Genomic DNA, 26,068 nt, shown 5'->3' on the forward strand with positions numbered 1-26,068 from the left:
TGTTGTAACTGTCCCCCCTAGGCCTCTGCCTGCTCTACCTGCTGTGCCTACTGGACCTTTACCAGGTCCCACATTTAGTCCTCAGTACTTTGAACTGGAGAAAATGAAGCTAGAATTGGAGTATAAGAAACTTAATGCTCAAACTGACAAAGAACTAAGGCTAAGGGAAATGGAGCTCAAGTATGACTTAGAAATGAAGAAATTATCTGTTGAGAATGTTTCTCTCTCTGGCTCCTCTAGAAGTTCCAGTCCTAAAAGACCCCGGATGCCTAAAGAATTGGTTGGTATGTATGAGCCTAAGTTGGATGTGTTGGATTGGTTGTCTCTGTTTGAATATAATCATGGGCTCCAGAACATCACAGGAAATGACTTACTCACCTGGTTGTTCTCTAGGCTCCCCCCTGTTGCAACTGATGTGGTAATGGAGATGGGGGAGGAGGATAGGAAGGACTATGAATGTGTGAAACTAGCTTTGATAGCTAGGTTTGGGAAGACCCCTTCCCAGTATCTTAAGAGGTTTAGGAGCCTCAAAAAGCATGATGGTACCCCTTGGGCTACCTGGGTGAGTGAATGTTTGAAAAACTTAGAGGGATGGATTAAGGGTTACAAGGTGAACACTTATGAAGGTATGAAGAATTTGTTTATGTTGGAGACTATTTATGATGCCTGCTCTCCTGAGCTCAGACAACACTTGGCTGATTCCAGGGAATTAGATTCCCGGAAACTAGCTAAGGCTGCTGACTTGTGGGTTGCCAACAGGGCCACTCACAAGGATTCTGGGGTAACTCAGAAGAAGGATGGGGAGAAACAGCCTAAAAAAGACTCCAAAGAGAATTCTAATAATTCCTATCCCAAAGAGGGCCCCAACCCACAAAATAACCAGGGTAAGCCACATGGGAAACCTAGTCAGGCTACTGTACCTTCTGGCCACAAGCCAGAAGGAGGTCAGAACAAGCCACCCTTCCAGAGAGCATTTGGACAATGCTATGTCTGTCAGGGTACTGACCATATCAAAGGAGATCCCAAGTGCAAGGGTAAACCTGCAGGGATCAGCACAGTCTCCTTAGCCTTCACTCCTGAGGATGAAGTACAGATGGCTAGTGCCCACTTTGAACTCTTTGCTGAAGAACCCTTGGGTCTTCAAGCAACTGTAAACTTAGAGCCTATGGGTCTGGTTAGTCCCCAGAATAGGGTTGTGTATAACTCCCTACCTGTTAACTCTAAGGTGTATTATGTGGACAGTGTTCTTGTCAATGGCCAGGATACTCCTGCCAGGAGAGACACTGGGGCCAGCAGAACAGTAGTGGATGAAAGCTTCTTTCAACCTGAGGATGTGGCCAAAGCACCCAAAGGTCCCACTAAAATGTCTGGAGGCCCTGCCCAAATGGTTCCTATTCTACCAGCCCTCATTCAGTGTAACAACATGACAGTGAGGATCCCTGTCAGTGTTCAGACTGAGGTACCTGGGAAGGTCCTGTTGGGGAATGACCTAAGAACTCTAGGAGTAGTGTCACATACCCCCAGGCCTCCCAGTATGGAGAAGCAGAACTTAACCAAATTGGCTAGACAGGCTACCTTGAAGGACCCTTCTAAGCCTGTGGGACCCTCTACTGAGAACCCCACTACAAGCCCTGGTGTTAGTAAGTTGACCTCTAACCCAGGCACATTTCAGGATAGTATGCTAGGAACATGGGAGCCCCAACCAAGCTCCACCCTTGTTCCCCTAGTTTCCGAGTCTCTGACCCCCCCTGCTTCTGAGGAAGAGGTGGATAGACCAACTAGGCCCCTATCTGGACCTGAGAGAACTGGTAATTCTCAGTGCTGGTGGAAAACCAGAAAAGAAAAGTCTAAGGCCAAAAACCTTCGGACTGTTGGACCTTCTACTGAAGACCCCAACTCCAATCCTAATATTAGGGGGGAAACTCCTAAAATAGGTAAAGGTAGATCTAAGAGGAAGGGGAAGCAGGTACATTGCCTAACCCCAACCCCTCCAACCAAGAGGCCTAAGACCCAACCTGCTCCCACAAGAGAGGTGGTGAGGAACCTTGGAGGCCCCTCTAGATCTAAGGGAATCCTTTATAAGGACCCCTTCAAAAAGCCTAACATAGGTTCAGAAGTTGTACCAACTTCTGAGGGACTGGTCAACCAGATCCCCTATAACAAAAAGACTGATGTTCCTCAAAGGGTCTGTAGGTCCGTTAGCTTGCAAAAGAAAACCTTTGAGTTCTCCATTGAACATAGGTCGAGGTGTCACCATCAAAATGCTGATGGACTCTCTAGGATGTATATCATCGACTAGAGGTATGAGGTTCATCCAGGAGTGGATTAAATCCTCCTGTCCCTTAGTCTGGGGGGGGCGAGTGTTAGGGAGAATTCTCTGTTTAGGCTGAATTTCCCTACCTAGTGAGTCCCCCAGCAGCTTTGCTGGATTTCTGGAGTTTATTTTTTTTCTCCTGCCAAGAGTGAGACTCTTTTACCCTCACTCTTGGACATATTGAACTGTGTTATCTTGGTTAAACCTTGTGTTGAATGGGCTATGGGGTCTTTTACTCCATAGGGCCTCATGTATTTTTGTGATGTGGGTTACACAGCACCCTCTGTGCCGTGACCCAGGAGTGTCCTAGGGACTCCCCAACATAGACTCCATACCCTGGGACTGACTACTGTCTCCCAGGGCATGTAAAGTCACCAAAGACTTTGCTAGTCTTGAATCCTGAACAGAACCAGTACAAACCATCATATTGTGGACGTACTGGCTGGGGCAATTCGATTGCCCCAGGGTCTGTTAGTCGAGGGGGCACGTCTCCGTCCCCCCTGATCGAGTTTTGGCTGGTGGCAGTGGAAACTACTTTTTATATTCGACCGCGAATATTTCCCTATGGGATTTCCCATTGTTTTAGGCTAACACATTTAATTATTTATTTACGGTAGCCTTAAACATCCCGCCGGTTTATATATTTCTTTTTATAACTCCGGTTGGGACTTTTTGCCAAAACTTGATTCTAAAATGGCGTTGGTGTTCGCCTCTGTAACTCTGACCCAAAGTGGAGCCCTTTGTTCCACTTTTGGCGGGCTTCTCCACAGAAGCCCTCCAAAGTGGTGCCACTCTGTCTGGGGTACTTAGGAGGGGTGGAGGGGGATTTAGGCCCCCTGGACTGAGTTACCTTGGTAACTCAAGTCGCACTCCGTCCTGATTGGCCCAAGTGGTGAGCCGCCCGGCTCACCACTTAGCATGTTTGAGTGACAGCTAGGCTGGGTGAATGGGGGCTTGCTGCATAAAAGCAGGGCTTTGGGGACTGGGACTTCAGAAGTCGCCACAGGACCAAGAATCCGACGAGGGAAGAGCTGAGCCGACCTGCTTCGACGACACCACCCGGTGGAGCCCTGCTGAACCGTCTCACCACTTTTTCCCGACGACCGAGGAGAACTCTTAACGGAGTGGCTCCTTCCCTTAACTGGTGGGGACAACCAGTTTTCGCCTTCTTTCCGTTCTTTGAGGTATCTCGTGGCCGCCTTGCCTGTGCCAAGCACCCCGGCAACCGGAATACCACACTTTACCCCCCTACCGCGAAAGTCGGTACCAACCCTTTAACCGGAGGACTCCGCGGCTGGTTTCTTCCCGGGCAGTGCAACGACCTTTCTCTTCTGCTCTTCAGCGAGATATTCTTCTCCCCTGACCGACGTCGAGCCTTGCTGTCGCTGCCTGGAACAACTGCCCCCGCTGGAGGATCCTTTCCGCTTAAGGTACTGTGTTCCGCCTGGCTTCCCTTGCCACCGACTGTACGGGGTAGATTTAGTCCCCGGCTTTCGAACCTGGGAGTGCCTGGGACACTTTGGCTAAACTTTCTGAGCCACTCTAAACTCTTTTTGACTCTTTGCAAGACTTTGAATCTCTAACTAACAGTGTGATCTTGGGCACATTTTTGCTCCGGCTACTCTAAGAGTGGGCCCTGCCTAGTGACTTTTGCTCACCTGTGACTTTGTGCTTCTTTGAGCCTATTGCAAGTGTTCTGGACCTTAGAGTGGTGTGTTTAACCCATTTCTGCTTTTTCTCTCCCTTTCTTGGAAACTACTAGAGTGTCATCTAACGTTAAGCACTCACCTCTGTTTTAATTAAGTGGTGTTAACCTAGAGTTGTCTAGATAGGAGAAAGGATTGAATCTACTTTCATTATAACTGTGTTGAAGTGTTTTTACCCTATTTTGCTAGAGTGTTTTTACTTATGTGTGTTTTTAAATAAATAACAATATTCTTTTGAAACCAAGCTCTGGTCAGTGTTTGCTTGTGCTATTGTGTTTTGGTACATATTGTGTATACTTTGCATACTGCCTAACTCTTCTTGAGAGAAGTCTGACTGCTCAGCCACAGCTACCAGGTAAATCTGGGTGGTACAGACTGCTACCAAAGGGGTTTACTGCTCTACCTGTAGTCTTAAATCTTTTGCAGTGTTCCCCAAGGGAACTGCACAGGTTTCTGCTTAACACCTACGCTTTTTGATGGGTATTTTTCCTATATCCCCTAGTAGATATTTCAGTGGGGTGACAGGAATTTTGATATCCAATATATCGCTAAGTGTGGTGGCTACCTCTTCCCAGAATTGACGTATGGTAGGGCAATGCCAGTACATATTATGGAGTTGTCGTCCCGGGTTTTACACTTGGGGTAGAGTACCTGCTTGGATTGATCGAATTTCCCAACTTTCCCTGGGGTGATGTGTAGGTGATTTTAAGATTTTGAATTGAACTAACCTGAAATTAGCATTGAGGGAGATAGATTTAGTAAGCTGACCATATTTAGCCAATTGAATGTCATCAATTATCATATCCCTTTCCCATTTTGTTTTCATCGGATTCATGGAGGGAGAGTGGGTTTGCATCGTACTATATATCATGGATATGTCCCCCTTGAGCCCTTCTTGTGTCATGATGGGAAGTGTGTACGGATGGGGGTCCGGTTTGGCCGGGAATGAGGGCCATCTCTGTTTGCATGCTGCTTTAAGGCAGTGGTATTGTAGTCCAGACCCAACTTTTCCCTGAAAGTTCTCCAGTTTTACAAATGTGCCACCCAGGAACAGATCACCTATGGTCAGTATCTTTGTGGGGTCCCATTCTCTTTGCATCATTGTGTCCAATGTGGGGGTGATGTCGGGGTAGTGCCAGAGTGTGGAGTTGGGACTGCATGTTCACCGTTCAGGCCACTGGGTCGACCTCCCTAGCGCCCCTACGCATCTTTGTGAATATCATAGAGCATAAGTCAATAGGGGCGGCAGGGTATTTCTCCACCTGTATTTGGGCATAGTTTTCTCTGTTCTGGAACCATTATTTTATGAAGTGTTCTTGAGCAGAATGGTAATACATTTCAAAACCAGGGGCAGCTAAGCTGCCCGGGTTGTATTTTTCACATCATTTGGACCAATTCGTTCTTACAGCCCGCCCCACCCAACTCCATCCCACACAATGTTAGAAATGAGCTTCTGCAGCCTGACAAAGAACGTACGTCCAGGCCATATCGGGATGTTACTAAACAGATTTTGGAGCTTCAGTACTATGACCAGCTTCAGCAGGGCAATGCGGCCATACATTGATATCAGGAGTTTGTTACATTATATAAGTTTGGTCTCGAGTTGCGCCATGTATGGTTCGTAATTGGTGGTATACAGAGTATGTCTGTCAGTGTCCACTATGACCACCAGGTATCAAGCTGAGCATGGGGACCAACAAAAGTCTGCTGTGACGTCGGATCGTACAGTCCCCGGAGTCAGTGGGATGATTTTAGACTTAGTCTGGTCGATTTTGTACCTGGAGTATTTAGAAAATTCTTTCACGTCTCGCATTACCGGGGCCAGGTTCATTTCTGGGTTTCTAATGTATAATAGGGTGTCATCTGCGTAGAGTGAAATTAATTGGGCGAGGGGGCACGGATCTGCACACCTCGGCATGTGTCTCTATTGCAGGAAAGCTGCCATACCCTCTATGATGAGGGCAAAGATGAGGGGGGGGGTGGACAGCTTGCAACCCTGTTTTGTGTCTCAGTGTAGTCCGAACCCAGGCCATATGGTGCGATTTGTTCTTATTCTGGCTCTGGGGTGTTTGTATAGTAAATGAATGAAGCCTAGGAACCCTGGCCCGAACCCCAGTCGCCCAAGCGTTGCATACATATATCTCCAGGAAACCGAATCAAAAGCTTTTTCAGCATCGAGTGAAATCGTTATCACCTTAGCTTTGGGGTCTAGGTGCAATATTATGGCAAACAGCCTGTGTAAATTTAGAGAGGTGGATCTTGAGGAGATGAAACCTGACTGATCAGGGTGTACTAGTTTATTCATGTGGGGTAACAATCTGTTCGCATTGGCTTTTGCAAATATTTTGGTGTCTGGGTTTATCAATGATCGGGGGCGGTAGAATGTGGGTTTGTGCGGGGGCTTATGTGGCTTGTGCAGGACTGTGATGATTGCTTCCCTCATGGACATAGGTAGTGTGCCGACTGCTAGGGCCTCCTCCCAAACCTCTATTCATCTAGGGCCCAGTTCTGCCATGTAACATTTGTATAGGTCTACCGAAAAGCCATCGGGTCCGGAGGTTTTCCCAGCTACCAGGTCCTTTATTGCCTGACCAATTTCCTCTTGTGTGAAGGGGAGTTTCAATATTTCTCTTTTCTCTTGTTCTAGTGTGGGGAGAGGGAATTAATCCATGTACTGTTCTAGCTCGTTTAACGTCACCTAGTCCGAGTATGCTTATATTGTTGTGTAGAAGTGTAAGAAAACTATTAATCTTTTCGGCATCGTACAAACAAACCCGTCTGACCCCACGACACTCGCAATTGGTTTAAAACCATGTTCTAGCCTGATTAGAGTGGCCATGGTCTTGTTGCCCTCACCATATTGCCTGGCCCTCATTGGACGTGTGGTGTAGAACATTTGTTGCTCAGCGGGGTCCCTGAATTTCTCTAGCTGCTCTTGTAAAGGCTTAAGAGTCTCAGCCCCCGGTATCTGTGTGCTTTTTCAAGGGAACAAAGGGTGAGTTCCGTGTGATGTAGTTAATTTCCTATATCCTGCAGCATGCCATGAGCCTGTGTCAATAGTTGCATTCGTATCCAGACCTTAAAAGATTCCCTTACGGTGGCCACAGAGATTCCCATACGGTGGCCACAGAATCCACTGATCCCATGTTTTGGTCAAAGTATTCTGTGATGTCCACCCTCAGGGGCTCAATTTTGGCCTCGACACCTAACAAGGCCGGAGGCATCCCCCACGGCCGTGGGCCCTGCACTTGGTCAGCCGTAGTTCATTCCAACAGTACTGGTGAGTGGTGGGGTAACGTCTGTAGGAGTATGTCACATTCCTTCATCTGGGGTATATATTCTGGGGAGCATAGACAGTAGTCTAAATGTGAGCTTAAATTATGCACCGGGGAGTGGAAAGTGTACTCCTCCTGGTTGGGATGTAGCTCTCTCCATGCATCCATGAGAGGCAGTTACGGACATGCCCTGAAGTATTGGCGACGCTGCTTTGGTGTGCGCTCTGGAGTTTCTCGATGTTCAGGATAGTGTTCAAATTCCCTCCCCTGACCCCCAACCCCCATATGCCTTTGGTGTCGCCCACCGGTGATATCTGTGAGATGATGTGGAGGTAAAAAACAGGTTTGTCTGTATTTGGGCCGTATTTATTGATCAATATTATCTCCTGGTTTCGCAGTGAGCCCCATATAGTTACGAAGCGTCCCCCCGGGTCCACCATGGATCTAGTGAGTTTGAACCCTGTACGCTGGTGAATGAGGGTCAGCACCCCCCTGGACTGTACGGAGTATTCTTTTCCCACTCGCGAGGTGCCCCACTCCCGGGCAAATGCCTCTACTACTTTACGTGTGACATGTGTTTCCTGTAGCAGCAGGATATCAATCGTATGCCTCTTAGCAAACGCCAGAATTTTCTGTGCTTTGATGGGATTAGCCAGCCCTCTGATGTTCCAGGTAAGGAGTTTAATTCTACTGTTCAACCCAGCCGCTGCCATCTCATGACTGTATATGCATATTGACCTATCCCAATAAACACTCTGCAAGATTTATATTCTTCACAACAGTTCGTTTTTACATTTAACCAACCAACCCCTAGCCCCCACCCTCACCATCCCTCCAACTGGACAGTGCATCCCCATGCCCCAACTTCTGTGTCTGAAACAGTTGGTGGCTCTGTGTGGCCACAACAGGTAACACCAAAGCATACCGCTTACAAGAGCCGCATCGTATGGCTCGAGCGGAATGGGAGAATCTCATGTTGTATTTGCCCCGGGGGCTATACATTGTTGAACTTTGCAATTAGTGTATCGGGTAGGAGCAGATGTCAGCTGTTATTCGGTGACTCCGGAATGTTCTGTTCAATGTACGTCAGGGCTTCCTTCTGTGTTTTGAATAAATGGGCCTTGCCCGCATGTTGAAAAAAGAGCTTAGCTGGAAACCGCATGGTTTATGGTACTTTAGTATCTGAGTACGTTCTTGATGTGGTCATATGTGCGTCGGGCCACCTGCACCCTATTCGAAAAGTCAGGGTAACTGTGGATCCGGGTTGAGTCGTATGACAAGGATCCCTTTTCTCGTGACAAGCAGAGTATCGGGTCCGGGTCACAGTAATGTAGTAGGCGAACGATGATGGTGCGCGGAGGGGGCACCCAGTTTGGGAGGTGGGGCCAGAGATCTGTGGGCCCTCTCCACGAGGAATTGCTGCGAAAATTGCTCATCTGGGAACATCTTGCAGAGTGCCTCCTCCAGGAACACCTCCATTGGAACATGTATGGGCCTCTCGGCCATACCCACCACTCGGATATGTTGCGGTGTGACCTGGATTCCAGGTCCTCGCACTTGACCCACACCCCCATTGGAATCTCTTTAATTATCTCAATGTCTTTGCTGTGTGTAACAGCTGTGTCCTCCAGCGCACTCCCCCTAGTCTCTGCCTCAGTGACTCTGACATTCACCTTCTGCAAGGCGGCTCTAATTGAGACGATGTTACTGCCAATTTCGTCCAGTTTGTTTACTGTTGAAATGCCTGACTGTAGTACCGCCATGTATGAGTCCATGTTTGATTCTGTGTGGGCTTGGCTGGTTTCCGGGGTAGCCGGTTGGGTTCCTCCGGTCTCCTCCGTGGTATTCGCACTTTTGTAAGCATCCATGGGGCCCTTCTTGCCTCCCTTAATACCTCATGTCATGTCCTTTTGTGGTAGTATATATTGCGTTCTTGCTTGCTGCTGTTGTTCCTATCACTTTGCCTGTGTGTGTTGGATGGGGGGAGTGTGTTAACCTGCTTATACCCTCGAGTGGGGAGCGGGGGGACTTTAGAGCTATGGATGTTGTCTCCCCTCTGTCTTGCAGTAGTGGCAGATTGGGACTCTGAGAATATCACTAGGAACTGTGGAGAAGGTTCAAAGATGGCAGAGCAATGCGTGGTGATGGATGTTAGGCAGAATCCTGTGCAGTGCCCTTAGGGACCACTACACCTGATTAAGACCACAGGTGGCAATACAAGTTTTACCTTTGGTACAAGCCTGTACTACTTAGTTATAGTGGTAGCAGTAGCAGAGCAGCCAAGCTTATCTCAAGAGTATATGAGCAGTAGCAGAGATTACACAAAGGGACCACAATTACTTTGACTCAAGCAAACACTGACTCAAGGTTTCAGGTAAAAAATAGAAGTACATTTATTTTTAAACCATCAGTTATAAACACACCACCTCCATTAAACTTTAAACAAAACCACATGTTAAATATACTACAACTAACCAATTCACTTTGTACAGTAAGTCTCAAGGTAAGTACCCTGTGTTGGAATGAACCGGTGTTATGAACAAAACACGATACCGCGGAAACGGTTGCAATCACTTTTTGACAGTTCGGTCTACTAAATAAACGGGTATCCGTGACATGAAATGCTACCAGGGCAAAAACACACTTCGCACCTGAGATACCCAGAGGGGTTTGGAGACAAAAATCACAGGCAATATTTAGGTTAGGCAGACAGTATCGCGAAACACTCAGAAACAGGAGTTCAAAAGTCAAAGGGTCGGAGCCAGGGTTAGGTGACGCCGGAGACCTGTGCCGAAGATCACACCGTTAGACATTGCACGATTCAGTGTAGCCAAAAAGTACTTGGATATTGTCAATGTTTGGAAGCAAAAGTTATAAGAAGGAGGGAAGACAAGGACGAGCCTTGAAGATGAAGAAAAAGGGATTCACCCAGTTTCCTCGAGTAGAACACAGTACCTTATTCCAACGATGCAGCTGGTGCCCTGGCAGTTGTTCCTGTTGGTTTCCCGCAGACCCACGATTCCTGGAGCTTCGTCGTGAAGGGGGACGTCTGAAGGGAGTCTGCACCACACAGGGTTGAAGCCGGCAGCAGCGACAACAAAAACGGTGTGCTCCTTAAAAACAGGAGAGGCTCAGCAGGTGGCTATCCGGACCACTACAGCAGTGTGCAGCGATTTCGACCACAGCAAAGATCTCTGGCTGAAGAAGGTGAGCTGGTTATCCCCACCAGACTCAAGGGAAAAAGACTCCGGACTGGATCTCCTCTTAGTTGTTGAAGGGATGATAGCTCAGGACTGCAGCAGGGCTTCACCGGGACGGGGTAGTTGCAGCAGTCGTCGTTATTTCCGCTTCTCTTCGGTTCCTTGTAGTTCCAGAGGCGACTCTGGCTTCTAGCCCAAGAGATCTGCCTTTTATGCGCAAAACCCCCATTCACACAGCCTGGCTGTCAATCATGCAGCAAGGGGGTTGCCCAGCCGGGACAACCACCTCAGCCAATCGTGGCATTGTGCGACTCGGGTTTCCAAGGATACCCTGTGCAGGGGGTGACTACACCCCTTCCCCACATTCAGTCTACCTAGACACCCAAGCGCTAAGAGAAGGGCTTCTCTGCAGAAGCCTGCCAAAAGAAGTTGAACAAAGAAGGCAAACCTAGATTGCCACGCAAAGTAAAACACAAGACGGACTTTAACAAAAAGAAATGGAGAATAAACCCAACCGGAGCCAAAAGAAAGACGATTTGGTCAAGCAGATTTATGTTTGAGGCTAATATAATAGCCAAGAACAATACCACGTTTATCTAATATAATTGCGATAGAAAAGTTAGGGTAGATACCACTGCCACCAGCCAAGTCTAATTGTTAAAAGAGCAAAACAATGCTGAGGGAGGTACAGACAGAAAATGGGTACATATTAGCCCTTTCCAGTACTCCATGTAAGATGGGGTGTACTGGGACTGTGGTAAAAATGACCATGTAAGTAAATGGCAACTTTACCTTTCTCTGGGAGACAGTAGTCAGCCCCAGGGAAATGGAGTCAGAAGGAAGTCATCAACTAGTCGATGTAGGTACACTAATTTTGGTATTTGTAAGGAATTTGATTTCTTCCTGCAGAAGTTTGGGTTAGTGGACATCTGGAGGGAAGTTCATCCGTCTTCAAGGGAATTTACATTCTATTCTCCAGTGCATGATACGTTTTCTAGGATAGATTGTATTTTGGTGTCTGATTAATTGTTGGATAAAACGATTGCTGTGAACATTAGGGAAAGAGAGATATCAGATCATGCTCTTCTGGACTTGCAGGTGGATATGGATCGGGAGGTACTCACATTTATTTGGTGGCGTCTTAAAGTAGGGGTTTTGCAATATAGGGAGGTTTGTGAAAGCATCCAGATGGTTATGGAGAGATATTTTGAAGAGAATGAAGGGTCGACAGACTTAAGGATGGTGTGGGATAGTTTTAAGGCTGTATTAAGAAGGGAATTTATAAGTAAAAATTGCACACTTGGAGATTAAGCATTTGAATTAATTGAAATATATGGAAAATAGGCTTTCGGATTTGCAACAAATATATGCACAATCAAGGATGGTTAAGGATAAAGAGGAGATGTTACAGGCTCAGAGATTGTTGGCTAGTAAGATTGACCTATTGACTGAGATGGGTATTTTCTATACGAAACAACATTTCTGGGAATATGGAGATAAGAGTGGGAAAATGCTTCCTAGTAGGTTGAAGGGTATGACGGAGAAGCCTTTTCTTCAAAGTCTTGTTGATGAACATGGTGATGTGGTAATGAAAAATGTTGATATTTGTAAATGTTTTAAAAGTTTTTATGAGAAATTGTATTCAGAGGATGTGTTCCCATCTCAGGTGGAATTAGAAAGTTTTTGTGAATTTGGATCTTCCTAGGTTGTCGTTGGAGGAAAGCAGGGATTTAGAAACGGATATTGAGGTGGATGATGTTTTAATGGCTATTAAGCAACTAGGAGTGGGTTAATCTCCGGGAATGGATGGTATTCCTGTGGAATTTTACAGGAAATTTGAGACTTATTTGGCTCCTGTCTTATGTAGGTTGTTTAATCTGAATATACATGAAGGTGATCTGTGCCAGTCGATGTGTGAAGCAATGATTACCTTATTACCGGAAGAGTTGTAGCAATTATCATCCCATCTCATTACTAAATGTGGATGTGAAGACATTTGCTAAGATCATGGCTAATAGATTGGGAAAAATGTATGGGGAAATTGATTCATACATCCCAAGTGGGGTTTTTGCGGGATAGATTTGGTTATGATAATATCAGAACTTTGATTGATATCATGAGTTTGAAACAGGAAGATGTATCGGATGCGGCATTGATTTTTATGGATGCTGAGAAAGCGTTTGATAGGGTGAGTTGGAGATTATTGCTGTTTACAATGAGGCAGATGGGATTTGGGAGTGGATTTCTAGGGATAATCAGTTGTCTTCAGAGTGGTGCCAAGGTTAGGATTTGGGTAAATGTTGATTTGTCTGAAGCTTTTGGATTGACTAGGGGAACTAGGCAGGGATGCCAGTTGTCACCCTACTTGTTTAATCTTGTTTGGAGCCATTGTTGGCATATATATGTGGGGAGTGAAGAATTAGGGGCCGGGAATTTGGTAATATGGAAGTTAAAGTCCTTTCGTATGCGGATGACATGGTGGTGGTTCTTGCGGATCATGAGCGAGGTAGTGTAGTACTGAAAGATATCTTTGATAGGATGAGTGGGTTGTCGGGGCTTAAAATTAATTGGGACAAAGCGGAGGTATTTCCAGTTGCTAGTACTTGTGTGCGTGGTTTCTTTTTGGATTGGCATTGTAGATGGACTACGTCCCATATGAAATATTTGGGTGTTTATCTGACTAAGGATGAAAAGAAAATGGTAGAATTTAATGTAGGTAAATTGGTGGCTGCCTTGAGTAAGGATATTAGAAGATGGGAAATATTGCCGATGGGAATTTGGGCTAAAGTCACTGCTATTAAGATGACTCTTTTTGCCAAAGATACTTTGTTGTGCAATCTTTGCCTATGAAATTTTCAAAAAAGATGCTGGCTAGTATAGACAGTGTTCTTCAGAACTTTCTGTTGGGGGATAAAAAGAGACCTAAAATTCCTAAGTTTATTTTGACACGTAGTACTAAAAATTGGGGTTTTGGATACCCGGATTTGGAACGCTACTATAGAGGGTTTATTTTGAAAAAGGCTGCATATTATTTTTCAGTGAGGAATGGACCGGAACCCTTGTGGGTGCTTATTGAAAGGTATAAATTGAATGGTTTTCCGTTGCATGCTGTCACCTCGATGGGATGTCTACCTGGGAGGGGTAGTCGACTTCCGACTATTGCGGTGACTAAAGAGGTTTTGGTGTGGTGGTTGAATCTCTTTCAAGGGAACTTGTAATTACACTATGGAGCGTCTATTTGGCTTAATCCGAGTTTACAGTTTGCCAATAAAACCTTTTGTTGGAGAAGTTGGGTCTCGAAATGGATTTTATGTATCAGAGATGTGGTGCGTGATGGTCGTATATTATCATTCGAGGAGTTGCAGAGGACGTTTCATTTGGCAGGGAGAGAAATGAATAGGTTTGTGAGATTGAAAGCTCTATTGAGTGAAAGATTGGCAATGCTGTCAGGTCCCTTGGAGGTGGTATCGGCGGGTGGTCAGATTCTTATGTCATCGCCGCGAATGGTATGCACTTATACCAGCTTGATGCCGATATGTTCGAAGGATGTTGATGCTGACAGGAGAGCATTGGAGAGGTGGAAACAGGAGTTGAGCTGTGACATTACGGAAAAGGAGTGGGAATTTATGTGGAATGTAGGATATAGAAGTAGGTTGGATCTCAGGTTGAGATTCATTCATTTGAAAGTGTTAGAGCATCTGTATTGGACCCCATTGCGTATGTATAAGTTAGGATTAATTGCTGATGACCTGTGTTGGGGGTGTGGGATAGAGAAGGGAACGTTGATCCATATGTTATGGTATTGTCCTCCAGTGTTAGAATTTTGGGTGGAAATGTTAGATAGGCTGGAGGCGATCTTGTCCATACGTTTTCCCAGGATGCCTATGCAGGTGTTGCTATTGTCGGGTAGGGGGTGTTGTGCGGTTGCTTGTCAGTATGGACAATTGGTGGATAAAGCACTTGTGGTTGCAGTGAAACAAATACTGATGGTGTGGAAGGCGAGGAAGAAGCCCAGAGCGGAGAATTGGATTAATGATTTGTTGGTATTGTCAAACTTTGAGCGGGTGATGTTTGTGAGACAAGGTAAGGAAAATAAGTATGAAGATCTTTGGAAACCATTTACAGATCTATATGGTGATTGTGTATCTGAGGATTAGTTGTTTCTATTGGATCCGACTATCCGATATTATTTATGTGCATCAGTTGAGGATTCTCCCCTGTTTTGTTTTTGTTCTGTGTTATGTAGTCTGTGTGTCGTCTTTATGTTTTTGGAATGTTCTATGTTGCCTTTTTTTTAAATTAAATTCTTTTGAGATTAGATATTTTATTTTGAGAATGGTACAAAATGTGTCTTGTATTATATGAAATGTTTCAATTTTTATCCATGATTTAGACTTTTATTGCTTCTGCACCTATGAAACACAGAGTGAGTGTTATGTTTAATACTCTGTTTGAACATTTGGTGATATTTGTTTTGTTTTTTGAAAATCTTGAAAATAAATTAATTAAAAAAAATAATAATAATTCTGAAATACCCCGAGATGAGGAAGCGAGGAGATCGAAAGAGAAGTAGAAGTGCAGGGCCATCCGCCGAGAAGGGAAAAAAGCAATCATAGAGCCCGAACTAGATCTAGCCTACGGGCCAGCCCCAAAATCTATCTTGAATTCATTGTTACAGGCCCGAGTGAGCTAGTGTTAAATAGGTGGAATGTCTCATGATTGTTTAACTGTATCCTTCCTGCTCGCCAGATATCCTCAGGGGACTTTCAAATCCTTGAACTTGTGCTAAAAAAAAGGGCTGATTGGGTTATATTGCACCTAAACTCACAGGCCAAGAAGGATACATTACTTGCATTTAAAGTGTTTTTTTTTGCCTTTAGGCTACAAAGTGAGTGACTATCAGGTGGGAATTCGAGCTAATTGGAGCGAGGCAACGGTACAAACGGTTGTAACTGCAGCGATCCAGAAACAGGGAGAAAGAGAAGCCAAGAGGACCCAGTCCATGACAGATGACAAACCCTCCTCATTCACAAAAAAAGATCTGATTCCACTGAAGTTTAAGGTGGCGAATCAGAAAAAAGGTTTGGCTATGGTGAGAAAGAGGGTGGAAGACTAGAGTGGAGGATCGATCATGGAACTGGTTGGCAGGGGCGCTCGGAACCGCAAAGGGGGAAAAGATTCAAGGATCTGCAGAACTGCAACCCCTCAGAATTGCTTCTTGGAACACCAGAGGCTTTCAAGCTCTGTTTATGGAAAGTACCCCATGTCTATAGAAATTTGATGTGTTGTGCTTCCAAGAGACGTGGTGAAGTGATGCCACTTTGTGAAGGATATACTACCTTCTTGAACCCTGCTCCAAAAGGTCTAACTGGACGTCCCTTCTCAGGTCGCCTAAGCCTCATTAAGATAGAGTTGGGTTGGAATGTAATGTGTAGAATGTCCAGATTCTGTCTCTACTAAAGCGGAGGGACGACCAACAAATACCGTTACTCGTAATTCACATTTATTGGAGAATAAATATGTTGAAAGAAACCAAGCTAATAGTCAATAACTAGGGTGGTGGAGGAAATAATGCGGGAATGGAATAATGCTAGGATTGTAATATGTGGAGATCTAAATATTAGACTGCTTGACAAAGATGGCTATCCGTTGAAAGAGGTAGAATGGAGTGAAAGAGCATTTAAGTGAGTGCATAGTATGAAATCGAGAGATATGCATATGCTCAATGCCCAAAACTTGGAAGACAATCCAAGGAGTTGTACGTGGAAATGTGGGGAGCTGAAATCATGTATCGACTATTGCTTTGCGTCGGACAACTTTAGAGAAGGTAGAGAGATTTGAGATAATGCAACAGGATTCTAGTGATCATGACCTGTTGGCAATCTCTATACCAGAGCGGGAATTGGGGAAATGTTTAGAGAAAATGCGGGAGATGGAATGGGAATGGGGTAAAAATCGTTTAAGGTTGCGACCAGTTTTAGGTGACACAAATAGCTGGTCGGTACAGGGCCTTGGTTCATGAGGATCCTACCGGAGTAGAGTATTTGGGAATGTGCAGAAAGGGGGTAATAAAGATCAAGGGGAATGGGTCCAGAAACATTTGTAGGATTTGGAATTGGTAAAGATGAGAAGGCAAATGCGAATGTCCATTAAAAAGATCGGGAGAGATGGGGATCATTTTAAGAGTGAAAACATCCGTAAAGCCAGACAAAAATACCAAAACTGGCGAATTGGCTCTAAAATAATGAGAGCTCAGAATGATACTGAGCATATGCTCAAAGAAGTATGTGCTAAAAACTCCCGGAATCTCTTGGAGTTGATTAATAATGGAGGAACTTTTCGGCCTGCTAACTCAGCTTGGTGCCAGAAAAGGCTTGGGTTTCCTATTCTACCTCTCCATTTGCAGATCCTGGTTGGGGAGTGAGCAATGGAGGAGGATTGGTCTCTCCCCCACTGGAATTTCGCATTTGATGTGACCGATGCCGAGATGATGCTAGGAAATCTAAGCTAATCTCAGGCGGCGGGCCGGATGGTCTCTCCAATCAAGAATTGAAAAGAAATAAAGAGCAATGAGGAAAGATTTTGGTGGTTATGTTTGCCCAGATTATGCAGAACAAAGAGATTCTATCTACTTGGACGGAGGCAAACATTGTCCCGATTTTCAAGAAAGGGGATAGGGCGGAGCCTAAAAACTACCAACCCATTGCGCTCCTGAACTCAGTGGGTAACCTTTTCGCTACAGTGTTATTGAGGGACCTAAAACTATGTGCGGAGAGGAGTGGTATTTTAGACCCGAGATAAACAAGGTTTGTCAAGGGTGTAGGGACCACCCTCAATCTTTTTAATTAACCTACTGAAAGAGAGGGCCTTAAACAAAATCCTGCCTTTACCTAGCATTTATGGATCTCAAGCAGGCGTTCGACAGAGTTATTAGGGAAAAACTTTGGGCTAAAGCCTGGCAATGCCCCGCCGACCTTGTAGCCATAGAGGCCCTCTATACTGATACCTCAGTTTGGATTCGACTATCAACTAAAGGACATCTGTTGGAAAAAAATGCCACCTATCAAGGCTTTAAACAGGGGTGTGCTCTGGCCCCCCTATTATTTTGTCTTTTATATTGCTGACTTAGCCGAGTCACAAAAATGTGATTGCCTTTCCCCAAAAAATGTATCGTATGGATGTGCCATGGATATTATTTGCGGATGATTTCGTTTTCCTAGATCTGACTCCCATTGGCCTCCAGAGGAGGGTTAAAACATTGACAAACTTTTTGACTGAAAATGGTATGAATATCAACGTGGCCAAATCTAAAATATTGACCCATGAAGTAAGCGTATAAAAATAAATTGGGGGGTTTACATGGAGAGTGGGAGAAAATTCCTTGGAAATAGTAGAATCCATGTTATACCTGGGAGTAGTGATGAATAGGAGCATGAACGAAAAAGGTCATTAGATGCATCTAAAGTCTAGGCTAGTCTCTTTAATCAGGGAATGGCCTTCCATCAGAGATGTGGGAAGTTTTCGATGGTTCCCATTTCCTTTTACAAACAAGGTAGCTCGAATCTTAATATATGGAGCAGAGGCAATCCTACAACTATCATGGAAAACTTGGGAAACGCTGGAAGGTTGGTTCTTACGGAGAGTATTGCGACTTCCAAATGCGTTGCCAATCAGTTCAATTAGGCAAGAACTGAAGTTGCAATCGCTCAAATCATGGTTTTGTGGAAAACACTGGACTTCTATAGAAAATGTGTCGGTGAACCATCGGTGATCCCGTTTGGAATCCTCGATTTCCAGAAAGAGGGGCAGAACAGGCATCTTACCCAGTGGAGGATGAAGGTGTAGAGGATCTTGGAGCAGAGTGGGATAGAAATAGGCAAACTGATTGCCAGCTACAAGCTATGGATTGGATTAATACTGTAGAGCAATGGGAGCTAAATAAATGGAGACAGCCTTTGAATGCGGAAAAAAGGTTTGAATTCCCTCCCACTATATCTGCAAAAATGTCCTTCACCGATACTTCAGGATCTTCTCCATAGAAGCCGACTAAATATTCTTAGCACACGAGAGGTACAATGGGCGAGGAAAATGCTGGGGATCACAAATGGCCAATGTCGGTTCTGTAAGGCAAATGGCTCCATAGAAACACTACTTCATTTGGTAACTGCCTGTGAGTCATTGAGAGAAGTGAGAAGCACATTTCTGGAGGGGCATGTGGTTGCTGCTGGAACTTTGAGTCTGTGTGAATGATGGGAATGGGTTCTTTTGGGGGAAAAGATCGGTTTGGTGATTGCGGCGATAAAGATGGTGGAATTTGTGTTAAACAAAGGGAAGGAATTAGAGCAGGAGGGTGTAAACAACCCTGTTTCGGATCAATTTGTGTTCATCTTCATCTTTTTTTTTTTCCTTTTCCATTTTGTGATGGCCTGATTATATATCTGTATGATTTGGAGCGATATATGAAAGTTAATTTGATTAGGGTATATTATATGTTAAAGGTTTTATTTAATCTGTCATTTTTTAAACTAATAAAACATTTAAATAAAAAAATCAATTTTTCACCTCCGGAGATGCCCACAGTGTTGTTTATTCATAATCTGTGCTCATCTTCTGTAGAGGTTAATTTATTCTGCAGGATGTTACTGAAATGGTTTTTGGAATGCAGAGCTCGACACTCAAGCGCCCATCTTTGTCGGTGCACCACAGCGCCCCCCCCCCCTTCCAAATGGCATTTTCTACCTTTTTGTTTTCGGGTAGACATGGGTATAACCACGGTCATCTCTCGCATCGATCAAAAAAAGCAGCTTTTTAATTTCTGAAAAGCCTCTCTGCTGCAATGCACCATGCGAGTTATCACTATAATTTTGCGAGAAGGGGCATCCCCTGCTCCATAAAATATTTAAAAATATACTGGAATCAATGACCCACTCCTTTTTCCCCACCCCCAGAAATCTAGTCAACGCTTCGCGCCCAAGTTGTTTCGTACCTGGTCCAGTTCCATCCAGCGGTTTGGGCTATGCGCTCGAGCAATTATTTGAATTTTTCCTCTATGGGAAAATTAATGGGGACTAGGCCGAAACTGCATTTTTTTGTTGTCTTAATAACTTTTTTTTTTTTAACAAATCTTTCCCACAATGTCCAGTCTGAGGGGGCCTGTACGTGCATTTTTTGGCTGCATAATTTCAGCCAAATCCGTCATACGAGTCAAACATTGTGTTTCCTATGATGTTCGATACTGTTTTTTTTGTTGCATTAATTAATATTGCAAGTTCTTATTTCAGAAATAATGGCCATCAATGAGAGTGTTGCATGTTGAAGGCTTTTGTTGTTAAATGAAGTTGTTTCCTCACTTTAACAACAAAATAGCTTCCATATTAGTCCATATAATCTGAGTGGTGCCTTCAATGTTATTTACTTAAGGAGTGAATAAGGAGTTGCGTGGTCTTGATGGTTACAGCTACCTTTACATTGCAGGTGAATGGTGTAGACTTAAGAGCCGCCACACATGAACAAGCAGCAACAGCCTTGAAGAATGCAGGCCAAGCAGTAACAATTGTTGCCCAATATCGTCCAGAAGGTAGGTAATATCTCTTCTCAGTCTGCTATTCTGTCATTAGTTGTTGAAGGTATTTCTTTGACCTCAACTGCTGTTAAATTATATATACTACATTCAGCTGAAATAGTCCACATCAGGCTACCAAATGTCTTTGGTTATAAAACCTCTGAAATGCCTATTACCTATCAAAGGAATTAAGCCAAACAGTGGGCTGATATATGAGGAACAACCTTCAATTCATAATTGACCCGTACATTACAGTGTGCTTGGTCTTCGTGCTGCTCGCCACCATAATGTGGAATATTAACAAATTGGTCTTGGAAAAAGTCTGCATTTATTCTTTTCCTGAAAACTGTATTAAACACTGAATGGTAAGATAATGATTTGACTACTTGTTTTCTCCGACTTATCTGTTAATTGCTCAAATCAATTATGAGTCAACCCTCTATCTTGAAACAGGTAGCACACTAACTTCTTAAATTGAAGCTGCTGCACCACGGCCATCTATATAAGAATCAAAGGATGGATAGAGCAGAAAGTGAAGCATGTTCCTCAGAACCTTGGGATGTTTTCGGTTTTGTCTACTTGGAGATGCATGCATAGTGTGGGATCCACATACTGACACTTCCTAAGAGTTCCTAACTTCACTCGAAAGAATGCAGGAAAATTGAGCTTTCCTGTCATTGACTCAAAGCTCTGGAACAAATTAATCGCCCTGAGAAAAGAAACGTCTTACTGGACCTTTAGGAAAAACCTGAAAACCTGGGTTTTGACCTAAAGCACCCTGCTCCAAGACACTTTGCTCCTGCAACTTCCCCAAACGATCACAACCGCCACCTTTACTTGTACACATGTTAATTGGTACATTTTGACCCCTTTTTTCCCCTCCCCACTGTACTTTACATGTCTCCTCACCCAAAGTAACTAGCGCCTGGATATCAAAGGGTACAGTGCGCTGCAACAAATGCTAAAATAAATGCACAATGTCAAAACTTTGCATCCAGGTATCCCCAAACAGTCCAAGGGGAACACACCGTTGATGAACTGGTTAGGGACATTTGTGTATGCTTTCCCCCCCAACTCTACTTCTCAACAGGATAGTCCACAAATCACACCAAGAACATGTCAACATGATCCCGATAGCCCCTAAGTTGGCACATCAGACATGATTTTCACACAGTTTCAAATCCAATTCCCGGCTAGCACTTAAATGTTGTACTTGCAAAACTCATGGGAGCCCCCTTCGAGCCGATGCTCAAAGCCAGTCTTAAACATCTCACTTATAAGACTTTTTATTAATGTAATGGATACAAGAAAAGTGCTCTGTTAAAGTTCCTTTTGTCATTATTCACAAAGACAAAGTGATATTGCATCCACATCCTTGCTTTTCTCCTAAATTTCTCATGTCAACCTGTCTGTAGAACTTCCTGCTTTCTTCCAAAACCAGAAAAATTCATCAGAAAAGAGCCTGCATAAATTAAGTCAGAAGTGCTGTAATGTATTACCTACAAAAGACAAAGCCACTCAGAAAAACAGACTGTTTTGTTGTCTCTCTAGCCGCAGGGAGAGGAGACCCAATCTCTAAATGGATTGTCAGATGCATTCAACTATGTTATTTTCTTGCCAAGAGCACTTTCATACCCAGACCACACTCAACTCGGGGCACAGGGGCTACTCTAGCTTTCATTACAAATATGCCAATAGATTCCATCTGCAAAGCTGCTACTTGGAGTTCCATTCACACCTTTTCACTACACTACTGTCTAGATACACCTTCAAGAGGTGACACACAGGTGGGTCAAGCAGGGTTAAAACATCATTTTTCTGCTGTTCCATCAAACAACACAACACCTTCTCCAAGTACTGCTCGCTAATCTATGCAAAGCATGTGATTCTAAGCAGACTCACAAGCTTCAGAAGGCATGCATTACTTAACGTAATTGTATTTCTGAGGCTTGTAGCTGCTTAGATAAACTTTTTTTTTGCCCACTCTTGGAGTTGAATGTACATGGACAAATCATAGCTATTCAATACCCACACATATGCTTCATGCTCCCTCCTGTCAGAAGCAGAACAATCTGAGGGACCTCGATACGTAAGGGATCACGGGTACAGTACATGCCACACTACGGATAGTATTACAAACATGCCCCGGCGATGTCCCTTTTCTAACTTCGAAAACAAGCTGTGCAATACTAGCCACTTGCCACTAAATGTTGACCCATGCAAAGCATGTGAATCTAAGCAGATACACGCCTCAGAAATATGATTAAGGTATATATGCCTTCATCCTCCACTTGTGATTGTATGTTGAGAGCAATGCCCCTGTAATGTTGCACTATTTGTTTGATGTCACCAGTGATGTGTAGCTTTATTTTGCCTGCCTTTTAACTTGTAAAGACATTTCAATAGAGTTGGGCAAAGTGTTATACTCGTATGTCCCGTCCCATTTCCTCCATCCTTGTGGGCGTCCCCCAACAGGGGGACGGTACAGGAAACTTTGGCAGTGTAAAATTGAGCTTCCCCTTAAAATTTTGTATAGCTCACAGGGGCGTGGCTCCGGTTGTGGGAAAGCCCTGTGAGGCCCCACCCTCTGGCGCCTCACCTCAGTCCCTTTTTCCGCACGGACGGTGTCAGACCTGGCAGCTATGTGCAGAGACTTTTTAACTTTGTTTGCTCCCTGCTCTTTTGTTTTTGATTCTTGTTCACCTCCCTTTGGTGCCTCGCCTTCCCCAGCGCATGTCGGCTGCTGGAGGATTCATGAGATGTGCCTCATGCGACCGCTCGTTCCCGGTCTCAGACCCACATGCGCGGCTTGCAGCCCTCTTGGACACCCGGCATTGAAGAATCAGTTGTGTTGGAGGGTGATCTTCCACATTTCTCCTCCCGCGCACCTTAAAAGATTTGATCTCCAGGACCTCTCATCAAGACAAGGTAGGCCCTTTGTTTAGTGCGGCTCCTCCTCGCGGTGACTCCTTCCCAGGGCTTCCCACAGACAAGGGCTCCATGGATTAAGGTTCTGGCAGGCCAGAGTCCTCTAAGGCTAGCGGCTCACAAGCAGAGGGGCACAGGGGCCCTACCGGGCTGTCCTCAGAAGGACGATCAAGATCGCCCTCTTCTTTGACCCCAAGGGGTAAAGGATCATCAGTTTCGATCACCAAGAGTCCGTCCTCAGCACGATTACCGGCGCAGGTGCCGAGGGTACACAGCCTACCATGAGGCGATTTGACTACCGGCCAGCCAGCTGAGGGCTCAGCGCCTACTAGAGTGATCTCTGAGGTCGATGCTTCTGTTTTGGGTTCAGAACTCGAGGTGTGTCCTGCCATGTCTGAGCCTGCATGCGGCTAGGGGCGTTTGTGCCCTCCCGCCCAGGGCATGGCGCATAAGGCTGCAAAATGGTGGATAGGAGCATGGCAAAGTCTGCTAGGCTGGTGGCCATCTTGGATTCGACTCGGGGCCCGTCCGTGCTCTCGCACATTGAATGGGCCTTGCAGAAGGTTCCAGTCCCCTTCCCTTCCCTTTGGAAGCGGCGGTGGACTGTATGGTACAGGCATCTGGTCTCCTCTGTGATAAACCTACCAATCGCAACCTTACGGCTACATGCCTCACGCACCTGAGCGCTTTGACCAGGAGCTGAGACCCAGCGCTTCAGAGGGCTGGCCTCCAGGGACCTGACAGCTAGCGACTACTGGCTCTTCGAGTGCTTCCTCCTCCTCATGCGTTCCCAGCAGATGACTGGGCTCCTCAAGGACATGGTGAAGGAGGTGATCCCAGGGGGTTGATGACGACGATAACACCCAGGACAATGGACCCTCAGCATCTGTTAATGCCTTTCATGACTTCCTTCAGGGCCTCACGGAGGCCTTGGGGGTCCCTCTGTCCGAGGAAGCCCCCCAGGAGTGCTAGCAGAGGTTTTGGGCAAGCGCACCACCATATGTTCTGGCATCCCTCTAAAGAAAGATGTCCTGCAGGTGGCAAAAAAGTTCTGGAAGAAGCCCTGGGCCAATGCCCTGATGAACAGGAAATTGGACAGCAGGTTCAGGCTGACGGACGGGGGAGCCAGTCCTCCTGGCCTCCCATTCTCAGCCGCATTTTTCAGTGGTGGCTGCGGCCTCTCTCTATTCTAAACCATTGTTAGTCACCTTCCTCCTCAGGAGCCACCTCCAGTTGTCTATCCAAGGAAGACCAGGTCCTTGAGTCTTTGGGCAAACGCTGCTATGCCATATCAAGGCCAGTCTGGCAGATGCCTGGGCCGTTGCGCAAGACCTCATGGAGTCTTCAGTTTCCCGCATCGACACAGCCAGCAGAGGGCTGTGCTTGGGTGTCGAGATGAGAAGGACGGTGCCACTACATTTTTGTCTGATGTGCAAGAGGGAGTCCTAGATCTGCCCTTTGAGAGCGTTGGCCTCTTTTATTCGTCAACCAATGAGTTGGCAAAGAAGAAAACCACCACTCAAAAAGCCAAGTCCTTGGCCATTCTGACATCCAGGGCAGAGGCCCTTCCCTCAGTCTCAGGGCAAGACTGAATTCAAACCCTGCGCTTTCACCGGCTTCAAGGGGTTTCGGGACCGCTGTACGCAGAGGCCTGACTGGTTGCCCAGCGACAACAGGAGTAAGCAGCACAGGACGTTGCTTGGGTTTTTCTCCACCCCCTTCTCTGCCCCTGACACTGACGCCTAAGCAGTGACGTCAAGGTCTGGGAACACAGCTCCTCTGTAGGGGGCCGACTGGCTCTTTTTTCAGGACAGCTGGAAGCATTATTTCAAGGGTCCCTGGATCCTTTTTATAGTCGCCACAAGCTTCAGTCTACCTCTTCCTCTACCATCCTCTCCTCCGCTACATCGGATGGGGTCCCTGGCTGTTTTTCGGGAGATCCTTTCTCTTTTGGAGATGCAGGCGGTGGAACCGGTTCCTCAGTCAGACAGGGGCTCCTGTTTCTACTCCAGGATTTTTGTGGTACCCAAGAACAACCAGGCTAGCCTGAGGGTACTCTTTGGCCTATCTATCCTCAACCTGTCTTTACCGCTCGAACGCTTCAAGGAGTATTTCTCCCGCGCACATAGCAGACTCTGTTTGCAGGAAACTGGATGTGTTCCCTAGACCTCAAGGATGCGTACCTTCATGTCCCCATTTACAAGCCGCAGCAGAAGTTTCTGCTGTTAAGGTTTCTCCTACCATTTCAAGTACAAGGGGCTGCCTTTCAACCTCAATTCGGCCGCTCAGGTGTTCACAAAACTGATGAATGCAGGGGACTGGTCTTCTTCGCTTGGAGGGCCACCACTTATACCCTTATATGGACGACTGGCTGGTCAGGGCCAGCTCCCCAGAGTGGGCGGTGCACTCCTTCCAACGGCTGGCAGACGTTCTTCACCAGCTGGGCTTTTCCCTCAACCGGCAGAAGTTGCAGCTGACTCCAGCCCAGGATCCGGTGTTCCTCAGAGTGTGCTGAGACAAGGCGGTGCAGCGGGTATTCCCCACACCCGTGAGGCTCCTATCTCTCCGCAAGGCAATGGGGCACTTTCTGGCCAACTCGACCACCTCAGCATGGTAGTTCCAGCACCTTCTGGGACTAATGGTGTCTTGCATGCTCAATGTCCAGCACGCCTGCCTCAAGATGAGGCGCTTTTTGTTTATTTTTATTTTTTTTACTTTTTATTTTGTTTTTGGTAGTAAAAATTAATTTATACCTTTACAAAAAAAGTTTTCAAATACATAATTGGGATATATATATAAAACTCTCAATAATCCTTGAATGACTCGTAGTTTTAAAACCATGACAGAACATAGAACAAATGTTACAATTCTTATCGTAATACATTGCATGATACATAAACAAAACAATCTTAAATCACTTCCTAACATCGTTCACCCATTTCAATACAAGCAAACAAACACATTAAAGGAACAGGTCATATGGGCCAAGCATAGATATGAACGTAGAGCTATCACATCATTACAAGTTCGTTCTTATTAGGTAAATACAAGATGAAAAGGATTCATAATTTTACCAACCCTTC

General features: G+C 45.4%; 1 protein-coding gene across 28 annotated transcripts in view; it reads left to right on the top strand.

The window, feature by feature from the left end:
• The window catches only part of DLG1 (discs large MAGUK scaffold protein 1), a 2,685,689-nt gene that overhangs the window by 2,108,651 nt on the left and 550,970 nt on the right, over positions 1-26,068 (top strand). For all 28 annotated transcript variants that reach the window (XM_069618589.1, XM_069618591.1, XM_069618601.1 and 25 more), the window contains one exon: positions 19,970-20,072. In XM_069618589.1, the coding sequence (XP_069474690.1) occupies positions 19,970-20,072 (103 nt within the window). The remainder of the gene's footprint in view (positions 1-19,969; positions 20,073-26,068) is intronic.

This window comes from Ambystoma mexicanum, chromosome 10, assembly GCF_040938575.1.
Source record: "Ambystoma mexicanum isolate Mex_15411 chromosome 10, UKY_AmexF1_1, whole genome shotgun sequence".
Taxonomy (NCBI): Eukaryota; Metazoa; Chordata; class Amphibia; order Caudata; family Ambystomatidae; genus Ambystoma; species Ambystoma mexicanum.